This window comes from Plectropomus leopardus, chromosome 8 (assembly GCF_008729295.1).
Source record: "Plectropomus leopardus isolate mb chromosome 8, YSFRI_Pleo_2.0, whole genome shotgun sequence".
NCBI classification, from domain to species: domain Eukaryota; kingdom Metazoa; phylum Chordata; class Actinopteri; order Perciformes; family Serranidae; genus Plectropomus; species Plectropomus leopardus.
The window spans coordinates 10231789-10248783 of NC_056470.1; the positions used below are offsets into that span (position 1 = coordinate 10231789).

The 16995-nt window shown below is 39.7% G+C and overlaps 2 protein-coding genes across 2 annotated transcripts; one reads left to right on the plus strand and one right to left on the minus strand.

Annotated features, from left to right (window-relative positions):
- Positions 1 to 1177: 1177 nt before the first annotated feature.
- On the minus strand, positions 1178 to 5372 carry casp9 (caspase 9, apoptosis-related cysteine peptidase). The gene is made up of 10 exons (XM_042491873.1): positions 5026 to 5372; positions 3489 to 3699; positions 3265 to 3348; positions 3120 to 3181; positions 2822 to 2998; positions 2639 to 2728; positions 2388 to 2535; positions 2103 to 2291; positions 1812 to 1921; positions 1178 to 1692 (listed from the first exon to the last, which is right to left on the minus strand). The coding sequence occupies exons 1-10, from the start codon at positions 5155 to 5157 to the stop codon at positions 1588 to 1590; spliced, it is 1308 nt and encodes a 435-aa protein (XP_042347807.1). The 5' UTR covers positions 5158 to 5372; the 3' UTR covers positions 1178 to 1587.
- A 253-nt stretch (positions 5373 to 5625) lies between these two features.
- On the plus strand, positions 5626 to 14144 carry dnajc16 (DnaJ (Hsp40) homolog, subfamily C, member 16). The gene is made up of 15 exons (XM_042492472.1): positions 5626 to 5793; positions 7088 to 7269; positions 7352 to 7418; positions 8708 to 9032; positions 9144 to 9328; positions 9902 to 10006; positions 10111 to 10269; positions 10390 to 10520; positions 10639 to 10822; positions 12061 to 12240; positions 12338 to 12414; positions 12514 to 12594; positions 12793 to 12882; positions 12977 to 13147; positions 13662 to 14144. The coding sequence occupies exons 2-15, from the start codon at positions 7097 to 7099 to the stop codon at positions 14107 to 14109; spliced, it is 2376 nt and encodes a 791-aa protein (XP_042348406.1). The 5' UTR covers positions 5626 to 5793; positions 7088 to 7096; the 3' UTR covers positions 14110 to 14144.
- Positions 14145 to 16995: the final 2851 nt, after the last annotated feature.

Genomic DNA, 16995 nt, shown 5'->3' on the forward strand with positions numbered 1-16995 from the left:
AACTTTGGTGACTGAAGCGAAAAAGCCCGATCTAGATCCAATATTTGATTTGTCCATTCCAGGCTACTGTAGGGCGGCATGGCAGACTCCATGGAAGAGGACCCACTCTGTATGGACTGTAAATATAAACCGCTCATTCTAAATGAATGAAAACACAACCTCTCTTATTGTTTAGGTGATTATTAACTAATGAATATATGCATATTTTATACAGTTTCTACAATTAGATGCCCCTAAATCATACATACTGGACCTTTAACTGAATTATTACCCATCATGCCATGCAGACTGATCTATTATGAGAATATGGTCACATAGCTTTGATTAGTTCTAGCAAATAATTCAGGCCAATTAATTATTTAATTACAGCAAAGTATATCTATATGTATATGGGATAATTGAATTAATTGAAATAGGTTTTCTGGCAAAAAATGTTTACAAGCTTTAAGAGAGAAAACAAGTCTATGAATCTATGGCCATGCTATAGGTTCTGTGAGGCTGTTCAGGATATTAGAGATAAACATATGTGTGGAAAAGTGTGTATTTATCTGAGCAACTGGAATGCAAAAAAAAAAAATGTTTAACTTAAACTTAGTAAATGAGTTACTCGTGAGAATATGATCAGTAAAAAGGGCACCTTTTTGTTTTCTTTGATTTTTAATGTAATGCTTTGATCTAATTTATTCTTTATTATGTGCATTCCTCTTGGAAAATTGCTAACAAAGACAGAAATAAACCACCACAAACAAACAAAAATGAATCCATTTTTAGTTTTGCAGAGCCCCCTGGTGGCAGTGGAAGAAAAATAAAAAAACTCAACAGAAGTGAGTCAAAAACACTATCTATACTGGTGTTTGGAGATTTGAGTTTAGTCAAGATGACTCACTGAGTCACTGGAGAGCTCAGTGCATTAGAGTGACTGTAGCACTGTGTGTGTTGGAGCTGGACTAGGAAGCTGATGAGCCAAAGAATATAAAATGCTTTCTCTCTCAGCGGGGCGACAACACCATTGAAGTCTTATGCATATTTAATTATGCAGGAAAAATGGGAGGCACAATTAACTCTCATAGGTGACTCTAATCTTGTATATGGAGAGTCTTTCCTTTTCTCCACCCTCATTTTCACAAAATAACTCATGAAAAATTCATTTTGTTGAAAAAAATCAATATAAGAAGACTTGAAATAAGAGTCTTTTATGTCAACTTGCAGAATAAAAATTGAACATTACATTGATTGTCTGTTCTTGAAATTTGACAGCTGCTGTGATGACAAGACACAAAGTATACTTAAAAAATACCTTACCTAAACCTCAATTTCACAGTACATAAATATCTTTCCAAGATGATACCTTTACCCAAAAAGTTAATTTAGAAAAAATGTTAACACACAGTAAGACGTAATAGAAATGTACACTAAGACATGATTGTTAGTCTGTGAAAGAAAAACCACAATTTAGCTATTTCATACACTTAGCAACTCTGCTGAGGCACAATCCCCACAAATTACAGCCATGTCGTACGGCAGTGAAACAAATTATCATTCCCTGAAAGTGAAACAAAAATTTTCACATTTGTACTCTGCAGATCGCTACGCTTGGGTTTGAAAGTGGAGAAGTTTGCGAAGGAAGTTAAAGGAGCCCGGCATTTGCTTGTAGAGCCCTTTTGCAGAGTTTTGGGAGACTTCATGGTTAACCTGGAAATAAGCACAATCAATTATCAGATGTGTCTATGGTTAAATTAAAAAGCTCTAAATGGTAAAGGGGATTCAATAGAACACCGGCTAGTTCTGCTGGTGTAATAAGAGAAGCTCACCATCATCAACATTGTTACCAAGTCATTGGTAGCAGCATTTTCCTCAAGGATACTGTCCAGTGTTTCGACGTACCAGGAGCCCGACTGGGTGTCTCGCCAAGAAACGTAACCTGTGTTTGTCACAATAGGATATAGAAAGACATGTATAGTCAAGTCTATGCGACTGTACTGTAAACACAGATGCATGTATACAACACACACACACACACACACACACACACACACACACACACACACACACACACACACACACACACACACACACACACACACACACACACACACATATACCGGGGAAAGTAGAGTAGGACACCAGAATGTCACTCGGAGTGGGCAGTGAGGCTCTAGCATCCGGTTCATCTGACATGCTGAGAGAGTCGCTGCTAGATGACATTGGAATGGCGTCTGTCTGATCATCGGCTCCACCGATGGCTGGTTTAACCTCATCTGGGGACACCTCAAAACCTGTGTCTCTTTCACCTCAAGGACAAAAACAAATGCTTCCCTATGAGACCACTTTAAGTGATTTTACGCAGGCTATGTTACTTGTTCAACAGTAAATTCAATGTTTGTTACCTCCTCCGCAGGCCTGAATGAAGAAAAGTTTGGGTTTGCCCTGTAGAGATGGACAGTGCTGCCCGTTTAGGTAGTTTGTGATATGCTGAACAGGAACAAACTGTCCATCCACACCGTACACGGCACCAGGGAAGCGGTTGTGACTCACCTATGAGCATAAATATAAGCGTATAAGTCATTGTGATCTGAACTTTTAGCAGGTCAGAGAGGATGGTGTTTTCTGAGGAAAAAACATACAGGACTTTTCTTACCTCAGTCCCATGGGACAGCATGATAACCACACAGCAGTCATACTGTGAATGGTCTTTCTTCGATAAAGCTGACAGTTGATGTTTGATTTGCTGAAATGCAGTGATAAAAGTTAGCTTTAAAACTCTGAACTCCAACGTTTTATTTGTGTTGTCAGGCACAGAGGCAAAAGAAAAGCCTCTTACTCTTTGTTTCAGGTTTGTCTTAACTTCCACAATGAAGTTAAGTGCCTTGAATCTTCTCTCCAGCTTGTCACAGTCTATGTTTGACCCTTTGCGATTGCTCAGCTCGCTCGCGGGTTCAAACTCTACGTTGTTTATGATGAGGCAATGTCCACATGGGCTGGCGTCCATTTTATAGCTCTGATACAAACACAGAAAAAGGGAGACAGAGAAAGAGACATGTAAATATATACTCTGAATTTAGCAACAACTTTTGTCTTTCTGTTGGTTGTAAAGTGTGTGATAAGTCAATGGTGCTTACCTGAATGCTATCCCGTCTAGGTCTTGGTGGTGGCCTCGGTCTTGCGTAATCCCTTTCAGGTGCTGTGACATAAATATCAATATGTGTTAAGCATCAAGAAACTTACCAGCCTGTCACTAGCATGTAAATTAATCACATATCTTACATGGACTGGGAGTAGGGTTGGGTCTCGGTAATGGATGGACAGGGACATCGTTTTGTCTTTGCTTATCAGCATCCACAGGAGAGGCTGTTTAAGAAACAAAGAGCACATACACATATAGGCCACGTGTATTTGTCAATATGATTAGACCAGAGAGTTACAAATCATTGTAATTATTAGCCCAAAAAGAAAAAATACTTAAATATATCATAGTATCACAAACTTACAAGTTGGGAGAGGCAGAACAACAGGACGGACAGACCGAGTTGGTTTTGCAGGTTGTAGTTGAAGTGCTGGAGCTCCACTCTGAAGACGCTCTGCCAAACTGTGCTGATCTGTCTCCTGAAGGCACTCTAGAAATAATGGAAAGGCCCGACCCCCACGAGTCTCCAAGTCCTGGACTAACTGTCTGGCCTGGTCACGTCTAGTCCCAGCATTCTGACAAGACAGAGACGCAGTAATGAGTGCTGTTCTAAGTGTAGCCATCCCACAAAGACTTGGAAAAGTGGAATACCACATGAATTATTAATTGGAATATGTTATGTCCATGGCCTAGGAAAATGCAGTCAATATTTGTGAATATGAGCTACTCTGTCTCAAAGCCAGAAACCGGAGAACTGAGTACACTTGTGATTTTAACATGTATAAAATCTGAAACTGCTCCTTAGACAATGGATAGGAGTGGGTTCACAGAATGGTTGTTTTGCTTTTTTATAGACTGAATTAAAAGTTTGTTTACAATAACTTCCTGGTATAAAACCCCCGTGTCAAGCACATAAAATCACACAACGCTGAGCCAAAGCTGCGTCCATAAGTTTTTAGCAGCATAAAAAAGTAATTGTGCTACACTTAGAGTATTTTCACTGCTGTACCTTGACATCAGACAGCCCTTTCGGATGGAGAAATAAAGCTGTTATGTCAAAGCCACTTGACTCTATTGACAAAAACAGTAACATAACATCATAGAACAGGGGAGTTACTGGACTACCACTGCCTACATTAGTTAGTTTGTCAGGAAGAGCAAAGGAAATTTTCCAAATATAAATTTCACTTCAACTGATAGATTTAAACTGACTTTACACACCTCTATCTATAGCCAGGTGTCTACCCAAAACTGTTTTTTTTTATTATTTACACAACTACAGAGTTCATACTCAAAGTAGCTTTATTCTGCTGTAGTTTTCTCACTTCTGAAACAGAAAATGTTCCCATATACTCAGAGCATTCCCCTCGGTGAGCTCAGTGTCATCTAGAAAAGTAGTTCTTAACCTTTTTTGTGTTATGGACCCCTAAATTGATACACATTAGATCAAGGACCCACATTTGATTAGAATTTGCTTTAGCAATCTTCATCTGAAAAGATGCTGGTTGTTAGTTATGTGTATGCCCAGAGGTTTATAGTTGGACGCTACAAGTGAGAAGATAACCATGGAGGAAGTGAAACCTATGATCCCATTTTTCTTGGAACCCCCTGGAACTGCCTCTAGTACACCTGGGGGTCCCCGGACCCCTGGTTGAGTGCCACTAAACTGTAAAATCTTTCCCAAGTCATTGTCTATAGAGCAGCTCCACATTTCATACCTGATGGCATCACATATTTGAGTTTGAGCAGTCTAGATTTAGGATTTAGGACAGAGTTATCCACGTTTGCTTCTATTTTTGGAGTGCCTTAGACGATCGGAATAACATATAGACATTTTTTTAAATGGGCGTAGCTTCCCTTTAACCTGAAACTTGACGCCATGACCTAAACAGCTGTCTTACCTTTATCTCATCGATCATGTCCTGTGTGAAAACACCTTTTTCCAGAAGGCCGTCATAGAGGTCTGATGGGTTCAACTCTTTTACAAGAGTGCTCCTGTTGCTCCGAAGAGTCTTTCTATGACTTTCCTCCATTCTCCATTCAATAATAACGACTTCAGTGAGGGAGACAAAGACGTGTCACAAAAGCTCTAACCTACACCGTTTGTTAAAACTACAGAGATGGTCGGTATCCTAAAAATGAGAACAATTACCCCACTCGTTTATTAAATGGAAATGACACCGTGTTCCTATAAAAATATTAGAAGTTTCCTTTTCATTTCTCTGAACTGTGCTCGGTTGCATTAGCTATTTCCTTGTTTACATCACTGTTGTCTGTGATTGGTCCGCTGAGTGAGCACAGAGGGAAAAAAAACAAGGTGCGTTTGATTTCAATTACCGCACGCTGCAGTGTCACAACCGGCGCGCTACGATAGAGTCACACTAAAAAGCGCGACGCGACGGGTAATAAACTGAACACACGCACACGAAGCATGAAGTGTCACCAAATACTCAATCTCCCGAAATGAATTTCGACACTTGGCGCCTCCCCCTCTACTCCTACTTCGCAGCAGCAGGTTGTGAGCTCGTCCTGGAGGAGCTGTGGGATGCTGCCGAACACACCCTGAACATTTAGCTGTCTGTTCACATCAGCGTTCACCGACAAGCTGGACAACATCAAAATCTTCACCAAATATGTGGCGTAGTACCGGCTGACTGCATCTGCTTCAGGTGACTGTAGAGCTGTTTCGTTGAGACAGCTAACCTCCGTAGCATCGCAACTAACCTTAATAAAAAATTAAAAATGCGTGAATGCTTTTATCCTCGAGGAATAACGTTAATGTCACAGCCCAGTGACATGTCAGTCGGATAATGATATTGAAATGTCTGTTGCTTTATTAGTTAGATGACATGAACCACCTAGCTTGCCTAGCTTCTGTGGTTAGCGTGCTATAATGCCATTTTCATTTAGCTATCCGGTTGTTATCATCATTTTTCATCATAACTATGATCACGTCAGTATGGAGGAAAGCCTGTTTGAGATTTGCATGTCAGCTAAAGGCTGTGTCATGATTTCCGCTGTTGGGTTGAATAGTGTTTGCCCGTTGATGTGTGTTTCCTTCTACCTAAACCTGACCCAAACCCTGTAAAGGACTGTACAGAGGGGGGTGGCTGGGATGTGACTTTTTAAATCTTGATCCTCTTCAAAGCTATAAATATTTTTTCCTAATCAATTACCCTCCCTCCACCATTTTTTTGTGTTCACACCAAAGGTTGGTAGTATTGGAACTTATGCAACTAGCAAACAGTGCAGACGTTTGTTATCACAGTAAAAAAAAAAACACAATTTCACAAGTAAAATGTAAATCCTCTTCGAAAATGATGTGTTGAAGACCTTGAGAAATTTTGTTTTTCCACTTTTTAAGTTCCTGGCTATGAGGAATGATATGATTTTGCAGATTTATAAAGAAAACATGCCTTTCACATCGGCTTGCAGGATTTGGGGTTCAGAGGTTACTTTTTTTTTATTTCTTTTTTTTTTTTTTAATTTAGTGAAGCAAGACAAAACGTGAGAACTGGCAAGACAAACAAAGCTTAATACATTTGGTGACATGACAGGTTTGTAACAAACAAGAGCAACATTGAAAGAAATTATGAAAAAGTAGAAAAGAGAGAATCATCATAAGGGACAGTCAGTTGCATAGGGTTGCTTTGTGTGTGTACTTAACAGATGTTACTTAAATATAATAATATAAATAGAAAATACCAACATTTAAAGTTTTATGTCCCTCACCTAAACCAAAATAAAAAAAAAAACACGTCTATCCCAAGTGCATATTTTTTTGCACCACCCCTTCCCCTCATGAATAATGAATAGTCCCTCACCCTAAACACAAAGGGAGGCTCTTGTATTAACAGGTTGGAAACAGTATTTCATTGGGGAACACATTTTGACACAACACCAGTCTTAAAACCCTCAGAATGAATCCACTAACTTGATGGTGATGGTTCTGCTATGTTCAAGGTTTCTGTGATGGCAGGGTCAAAGATGTCTGTGCCTCTGGCTGTAGTGGTGATCCTCTCAGTGCTGCTGACAGGAGCAACACTTGCTGGGCCTGAGATGGACCCATACAAAATCTTGGGAGTAACCAGGAGTGCAAGCCAAGCTGAGATCAAGAAGGTCTATAAGCGTCTTGCAAAAGAATGGTAAAAATATTTTTAACATTATACTGACCTGTTTTTATTGACCTCATTTAATTTTTTATCTAATGAGCATTTTCTTCTCAAGGCATCCTGACAAAAACAAAAATCCAGGTGCTGAGGACATGTTTATCAAGATTACCAAATCTTATGAGGTTAGTCATTTTTCAAAATGGAGTTTAATATATTGTGCAGCTTGTGTGTGTGTGTGTGTGTGTGTGTTTTTTTTTTTTAAAGGGATAGTTCAGATTTTTTTGAAGTGGGGTTGTATGGGGTATTTATCCATAGACACTAATTCTTACAGTACATGTCAGTGTGCGTGCCCCCAGTTTTGAGAGGTAGGCTGGAGTCTGACAGGGAAGCTAAGCAATGTGCTGCTGTGGACCGGGTCATTAACGAAATGCCTTAGCCACCTAAAAAAACAGTGTCAGTCTAAGTGTATGTTATATTGGGAGTATTTTCACTACTTTACCTTTCTTTCACCTTGTTTCGATGGGGAAGCTGTTAACAGCTTCAGTTCCTGTCGTTGCTGTTGTCAAAGCCACCAGACACCATGGAGAAAAACAGTAATTTTACAAGGTTCATGGAAAACCTGAAAAAGTCACTGAAATTTTCTAATTGCACTTTTTCAGGCCCGGAAATGCCACGAAATTAGTCAAAATCATTGAAAGTTTTGGGAAAGTCATGGATTTTTTTGTGTGTACTGAGATTGTTACAGTAAACGTCTGTGAAAAACCTTTGACTAAATGTAATATAATCGTAAATTGTTTTATGTAGCTGTTGATTTAACGTAGCTTTAATATACATTAGTGTCTGAGGATTTGTTTGCCATCATGTACATTGCACCTTGGGTTTGTCTCTCCCTTCTTTTATGCCAGCTAGCTGAAATTATGTTTGAATAGAGTTGAATCTGAAATGTTTGAAAAAATGCTGGGCAAGTGGGGTAAGACAAAAGACATCATTGTCATGACTTTGATGAATCTGAACTAACCCTTTTAAACACCAGAGAAACACAGTAACCTACTTTTTCTCAGTAGAGCCTGGCTTTGAAGAAAGCAATAAAACAGATGAATTTTCACGTAAGAAACCCCTGTCTGACATTAAAGTAGTGGAAATACTCTCAATAGAGCATATCCTAAGGTCTGATGAACTGATATTGATTTTTTTGTTTAGGTGGAACTTTTTTGAGGTTGCTAAAATACATTTTGGTGCTTGCTTAACTTGTTGGAGTCCAAAATGCTCCTCCAAAATGGGGGCATGCCGACTGACATTTACTGTTTGTCATACAGTGGATGGATAATTACCCCGTACAACCCCATTTCAAAAAAATCTGAACTGTCCCTTTAACTGGTATGTGTATTTGAGCTGTGATGAGAAAAGCCAGTAACATACTAATGAGAGGAAGATGTCTGTCATATTAACATTTGTTCAATCCCGAATCTAGATCCTGTCCAGTGAAGACAAACGTGCCAATTATGACCGTTATGGGCAGACAGATGACACCCAACCACACGGCAGCGCCCGCTATGGTCATCGCCAAGACAGCTTTTACTTTGACGAGTCCTTCTTCAACTTCCCTTTCAACAGCAAAAACCATAGGGACTTTGCTGACAGCAAGTACACGTTGCACTTTAACCAGTATGTCAATGACGTGGTGCCTGACAGCTACAAGAGACCGTACCTGATAAAGATCACCTCTGACTGGTGCTTCAGCTGCATCCACATCGAGCCTGTGTGGAAAGAGGTGGTGCAGGAGATGGAGACTCTAGGTTTGAAATGAACCGATAAATCATCCAGAATTTTCTAGCTTTCCTGCTGTTGAAGAAATTGCATACATAGAGCTGAAAACGTGTATGTTTGTGGATATCTTGTCTTTGCAGGTGTGGGGATAGGCGTTGTGGATGTTGGCTATGAGAGACGGTTAGCCAATCACCTCGGTGCTCACCGCACCCCATCAATACTGGGAGTCATAAATGGCAAAGTGACATTTTTCCATTATGCTGTAGCAAAGGAGCACCTTAGGCAGTTTGTGGAAGATCTTCTTCCTCAGAGACTAGTGGAGTGGGTAAGTATCTGCCCATCTTGAGATAAACGTTCTATTAGGGGTCGACCGATATTGGTTTTTCAGGGCCGATACCGATATGGATTATTAGTAGTTAATGAGACTGATACCCGATATTTGGAACCGATATGCATTTACAATAAAAATGAAAATCTTTCTGTCAGAAATTGTTTAAATGCCTTTGGCAAATGTTTAGTCAAAACTGAAACTCTCAACGTCCTATGCAGCAAGTTCCGAGCAACTTTTTTTTTATTGAGTCAAGTGAAAATTTTGATAAAAAATTAATTAAAAAAGAGCCCCCTGAAGTTAAAGTTCTTCCCATGCTGAAGCTTTCTTTGAACTTTTTAATTTATCTGCGCCCATTCAAATAAAACGCAGGTACAACTAATCAGTAAAATATCAAATTTCGGGCCCAATTATCCACCAGGCTGATAATCTGTCGACCCCTAATATGTATGATCACAGGGAGGATGACCAAAGTATTGCTTTATTATGTAAAGTGTATGTGAACAGATTAATGGCTGTACGTGAACAATTCAAAATGATTTAAATATTGTGCATTTTCCATACTTCAAGGTCACCAACAAGAACGACCTGCAGTTCTTGAGCAGCTGGCATGAACTCAACAAGCCACACGTGCTTCTGTTCGACCAAGTGCCTGTAGTTCCTCTGCTTTACAAAGTAGGCTTCTGCTTTGCTGTTTTTTTTATGCGAAATATAGTTCAGGTGCTACTGATAGTGACTACATCACAAACATGCCAGTACTAATCTCTGCATCTCCACAGCTGACAGCTTTTGCTTATAAAGACTACTTGCAGTTTGGCTATGTGGACCAGGGCCTTTCAGAGACTGCTAATCTGCAGAAACAGTTCAATATCAACACTTATGCTCCGACCATGTTAGTCTTCAAAGAGAACATAGACAAGCCGGCTGACATAATACAGGTAAATCACAGCAGCAGGGAGACATTATTTATTGCTTTAAATATGCTTAACTTTTTGCGCCTTTGTTGGCTGAAATGTTACTTCACTGATATTCCATATGGTTATGTTTGTCCTCTGCAGGCTAAAGGAATGAAAAAGCAAATTATCGATGAGTTCATGTCAAACAACAAATTCCTCCTTGTGCCACGGCTGGTCAATCAGAAGCTCTTTGATGAACTCTGTCCTGTCAAACAGTTCCATAGACGCAGAAAGTAAAAGAACCTGACATTTATATTCGTTTTCTATTTTAATTTCCATATTTAATTTGAGGTATTTTAAGATATGTAGATTACATTTACTAAGTTACTTACCCATCTTTCCTCCCCTCAGATACTGTGTCCTGCTGATCACAGGTGATGAAGAGACCTTTTCATTTGGAAATCAGGCGTTTCTATCATTTGCCTCTACCAACACCAAGGAAGTTGTGAGATTTGCATATGTGTATCAGCGGCTACAGCAACCTCTTTGTGACATCCTCATGCAGAACAAGGACAGCACACAGTCACCAGCACAGGTACACGCCTACATGTCCAACACTACACCTGCCAGTTCCTCTGTGAATCTATATATGGGGATTTGGTAAATGGTATCACTATGGGAGATGAAATGTTCGAAACCACCTCAGCTTATTTGTTTTAATTATCAGTGGGATATTGTTTAAGTTCAAGAATTTGAGACAAAATAATAATTTCAAGGGTTATTCCTCACTGCCAAAACAAAAAGCGTGAAAAATATGTTGTTAAAAGTAGTTGTGTGTCATAGTGTGTTAATTCCTTCCTATACACAATTTAACTGTATTTTCCAAACAAATCTTTGGACTTGGGTTACTTCTGTATTGTTCAACCTGGATTCTATTTAGTGACTAATGGAGACAATAATTGACGACACTGGTCCAGTATTGAGTGAGAAGACTGCGTTTAACAGATGTTAAACAGGCTGCAATGTAACATGGATGAGCAATTGTGCACTATTAATTTTCGTGCAGTAAAAGTCCTTGTTTTTGCCTCAGACAGTCTCAGATTTTTATTCTAAGTCTGACAATATTATGGAAAGGATCCTAACAGAGATATACTTTTTTTTGTTAAAAAATAAGAATCCTTTTTGTTTAACCAGAAGCAGTCTGGAACAGCTGTTGTCAAACCCACTGGTCTCCATCTAAATAATGAGTGGTTTTATCATCAAAAAAACAAATTTCATTCAAAGTCAACAGAAAAAAAATAAAATTCACAAAAATCATCTTTGTTCATCTTTCCACTGCCCCAAAAATCCAACTCTGTTAGAAAGAAACTCCATAATCTTAATTCACCCAGTTAGATCTGAAAATATCCTGACTCTTCACACGCAAAAATGGCTGTTTATTTAAATGGAGTCTGGTGGGTTTGCAGTTACTCATTTTGGGTTGTTGCTGGTTAAACAAAAATGATCTTACTTTTAAACAAAATGGTCAGTCTCAGCAGAGAACCTTTTCTAAACTGCTGTCAAACACTAAGAATAACAATCTGAGCCTGTCAGTAGCAAAATAAGCACCTGTAATGGATGTAAATTGACAGGGGTTACATTACAGCCTGTTTCTCTGCTGCTGGCTGCAGCTCTCTTGCTCAACACAGGACCAGTTTCATTTGTTGTCTCCTTTGGTCATTTAAACACAAAAGCAGGGGAAATAGGGTTAAAAATGACCAAAGTTAAATTCACGGTCCCATAAAAAGTGTATTATTTAAGATACAAATAAAAGGAAAGTGCTTTTTTTCTCAGGTGGTGATCCTTGAAAGGCGTAATGCTGCAGGGAAGGCCTTGTTCAAGCCAGTGACTGCCTGGAACGGCAGCGAGGAGGATAAACAGTGTCTTCTGGAGGAGCTGCAGCGACTACAAAAGGACCCCTCCATCCTCGTCCATGATGCCATGCTGCCTGAGCTCAACAACGAGTTTGCCTCTGTATGTTCTCTTTGAGTGAAAGTAGTCTAAACAATAATTGTCCGTGTGAAATATCAACCGCCAGTCCTTTACTAAATGTAATAATCTCACTCTATAGATGTTTGTAATCCGATGGATCTATGCATCTTACGATTACCTCTCTGAAGTCATCGATGATATTCTGCACAACAACTGGTAAGTAAAAATCTATCATTTCATTTCATAAAACAACCAGCTTTTGAACTGTAAGTACAGTGTTTTTTGTTGCACTAACACATCTGTGATGATTTGCAGGCGTGAGATGATGCCTCTTCTGTCCCTCATCTTCTCTGCCTTGTTTATCTTGTTTGGAACTGTGGTCATCCAGGCCTTCAGGTCGGTAGCTTAACTCAAACATTTAGACTGCCAAAACTGTAACTATAGCAACATCACCCGTTCCCAGGATTGGTTTAAGACACAGTATTAAGAAATCTAAAGACAAGCCAAAGAAAACAAAGTAATAATAATTTATTTTTACTCTCCCAAGTATGCACATCTCCTTTCGGATTTTTTTTTTTGTGTGTGTGTTTTTAGTGACTCAAGTGAAGATAAACAGACTAAACCAAAGGCAAAGGATGGAACAAAAGCAGAAAATGGGTCTCCAGGGACCAGCAGTACTTCAAGGCAAAAACACATTTATAATTTCCATATTAGCGCTTTATCAAGTGCAGGATTCATCACCATGATTTAAGCTTTCTATTTTTGCTTTGTATTCTAGTCGGCCTCCGAAGAAGAATTTTGTGGAGGTGACAGAGCTGACGGATATCACTTACATGAGCAACTTGGTAAAGCTGAGGCCAGGACACATGAACATAGTGCTGGTGCTCACTGATGCCTCCAAAAACATCCTGCTTAGCAAGTTTGCCAAAGAGGTGTACTCCTTTACCGGGTAAATGTTCACTTTTTCTCGTGCTGAACGAAAAGGTTGTTTTTATGTCTCTGCGCCGGTGATGCCTATGGCTGGAGTCTGTCTGTCCGTCTGTCCCATTTTAGTGGATGTGATATTTCGACATGATATAGGACGCCTTGACCTCACAAAGCATGGTTTTGGCCATTACTTAAGAATTCATACACTAACTATGAAAACATTTCACACAAATGTCCAACAGGATTGAATAAGGGGAAATTTTGGAGGATGGTCAGATACTGAATTGATGACACTAATCTTGGGTGTCCACCTTGAAACTATGCTGAGTGTTTGGATCTTCTGTGCTGCAGGAGGGAAAATGTTTGTGAAGCATCCATGTTTTCACAGACATAATTGTAAATTGTGACTGCGACTTCACTAGCGTTCAGATGCATACAACCACAAGGCGATCATTCTAATTTTAACATTTTTGTTAAAATTATTTAATCCTGTGTATCTATACGTCATCACATTCATTCTTTCAACCCTCTCCTAGGAGCCTGACGCTGCATTTTTCCTTTCTGAATATCGACAAGCACGGCGAGTGGATGAACACACTGCTGGAATACGCCCAGGACGCCATGCAAATCGATGCTGATGAGGATGACGCGGGAAACCACAAGATGGACTACACTGGCTATGTGCTGGCACTGAACGGCCACAAAAAGTACCTCTGCCTGTTTAAGCCCGTCTACACTGGGGAAGACCTCGACAGTAAGTCATCTGAAGATGAAGGTGGCACATCAGGGGGGAGGTCGAGGTCCAGTTCCCGCGACGACCACCCCCCGCGCAGATCCAACCGATCCCGCAGCTTGTCCACCCTGCAGATCCACCACAAACTGGACCGCCTGGGGTTGTGGATGGAAAGACTCATGGAAGGCACTTTGCCTCGCTACTACATCCCCTCGTGGCCAGGACTGGACAAGATCACCCCCAGTAAATAGATGGTGGTGAGTTAGGACTGTCACACTGAAATGACACCCCCACCCCCCCCCCCCGTGTTCTGCTGAAGTTAGGCTAGAGCTGCCTTTTTTTTCCTTGCACTTGAGATATTTAATAATCTTTAACGTTGGGTCAATATATAACAAACTTGCATTTAGTTCAACTACTGTGAGACAGGTCCTTTAGTGCACCTCTCTTATGCTCATCGCATGCTGTTTTCAACTGTTGGTAGGTTTATTTTATTCAGGCAAATGCTGCTGCTACAGAAAACAGAAAATAAAATCACTGTGGCCACCTGTACTCCTGCCTTCATGACCATCAGTCATACTCACACACTCTAAAGGAGGCAGGAGAACTACCTTTAGTCTTCATTGATGAATACTGTGAATAGAGATGCATGTCTCTAACACTAAATGTCTTGCCTTTTCATGCATCTCAGCCCAAGTTTTGTTCAGATATAGATTATCTCCTGAATGCTGACTCGCTTGTGCAATATAGCGCACTGCTGTAACGACGACGCCTTTTACCCTCAAGGGATTCTCCATGTTCTTCCTGTTCATTTTGTCACATAAAAAGAAAATATTAGTTTTGTTTACATGGAAATTGTCTGTGTTTTAAAATGTCCTTCATAGCAAGCAAGAATTATTTAGCAGCCTTGGTTTATTTAACAACCTCAGTTAGCCAGTAGCTTTATGTAGCAACCATTATCATCAGGCTGTCCTTTTCGTTTTATGAATGTTTCCCAAATGCTATGGATTGACTGATAATCATTATTTCATCTTAAATTATTATGAAGTCAAACTTACTGTGCGCTTGCTTGGTTTAATAACTTGTTTTGTCAGCACTGAGTGTAAAAATGTCATTGATATAATTTTGTTGGTACGATGTGATGTAAATTTTGTACATAATCATGTTATCTATAGGACTCGTATTTTAAAGAGTATGTAACTTGAAAGATAAGGTAAGTGTTTTACATGGATTTATCAAAATGCTGTAGTTATGTTTTGTTTTTTTTTTTCATTAAGACTTAAAAAAAGATATCTGCCACTGTCAGATGTTTCATTTGGTCTTCAGTAGTGTATTTATCCTCTTGTTGATTGTAATAAAATGCTTTATGTTTGTTAATTATGTTTGCAGAATTGGCCTTACTTATCAGCTGATTCAGCAGGACAGCCTCATCATTCAGCATTCAGCTTTTTGTGAGAAATGTCAAGTACCTGACACAGGTCATTTTCTTTCTTTCTTTTTTTTTTTTTTTTTACCTTTTTTTCCCCCCATTTTATGTATTTTTTTTGTACTTTTTACTCTTTTTTTGTGTTACTTTTTGGGTCATTCCTTCTTCATTTTCTCATTGCTGTCTGTTTTCCTGTGTTTTTGAAAGAAAGCCTGCCAATTTTCTCAGTTTCCAAAGGCTGAATGTTTACTGGTGCGAGGCTGAGCTATCGTCACCCACTCAGCTTTTACCTGGTTGTTTCAGGAGGTCTGAGTAGACCCACACTCTCTAATATCGCTAGTGATTTATCATTTATGGAAAAATGCACCACCTCAACACCCTTATATTCTGCTTAGATATATGCAGTATAGGACACAGTGCTCCCTGCGTTTGTACTGCACATTGACCCTATATGTAAATCATGTGCTCTGGTTTAAACTAATATGGATAATTCTCACGTTACTGGGCTGGTGAGACGGACAAGGATGAATTCTGTTACAGAGTAGATGGGAGAATAAACTGCCTGACATCCTTTGAACACACCCATCTTTAATGTTTAATTTGGCCTGCTCATTTTAATTGAAAGTTGACCTAATAAATGTTCATATACTATTGTGAAAATTCAGTAATGTCCTGCCCATGACCTTCGTAGACTACTGTGGTTGAACAGATTAGATCTCACAGGTGAGAGATAATGTGAAGTGACACCTAAAGACTGCTGAATCTACAAAAGTAAAATGAATTTTCTGCTGTGTGATCCTCTTAATGTGCCGTGTTGTGGTGTGTCTCATTCATGCTGGAGGCATTTGCAAAGCTTCCCAAGAAGTTTCCCAAGGTGTGTGAGCTTTCTGCTTGTTGTTTAAACAGCTGTCTACTGTGAGAAAATATATCCAAACCTGATGATTAGAGAAGATATAGTCTTCACATCGATGTTCCTTCCACATGTAACAACCAAGAAAGGTAAATCCATCATTTTCACTAGGTGTCCATAATAATTTGCAACTGGTACTTTTGTCTTACACTTCTTTGTCTTCATTTTTCTGAGACAACAGGCAGCAGATGTCCTTGGCACTGCACTAGTGCCATCCTGTGGAGGTATTTAACTTCTACAGCATCCTGCTTTGCAGATGTTTCCAGTCGGTCTTGAGGCGGACCAAACATCGTTTTCCTTGCCCACCTCCACCATACACTCTTAGCCCTCAAACCAAACTCTAATTTTGGTGTTCTCTCTCTTTCTCAACAGGCTGGGGGCACCTTTTTGGATGGGGGAATATCTCCATGAACTCTCAAATTCATCCAGTATTTGAGTAGGAGCTGTTTCCTATGTGGCATCTCACCTGTTTCAACTTGCAGGACACTACATCATACAGATTTCTCCTTCTTCATTGATTTCCATGTCGTCAGTGCTCCCAGCTTTGCAATTCAGGCAGAGTAATGGCTGGTCCATAGAATCCACTGAGACAAAATGATAGATGTAAGGACAATCCTCTGCAAAAACCCACCTGCAAAACTGTGAAATAGGACTGCAAAGCTTAGAGAAAAAACATTGCATGTTAACACCCACATCACACCCACATATCTTTTTTTAAGCTTTTAAGTCAGGTCACCTGCACTGCACAGTAGGCTATTACCTTTTTTTAAAGACAATATTTAGTCAGATAGAGGACCACTAGCC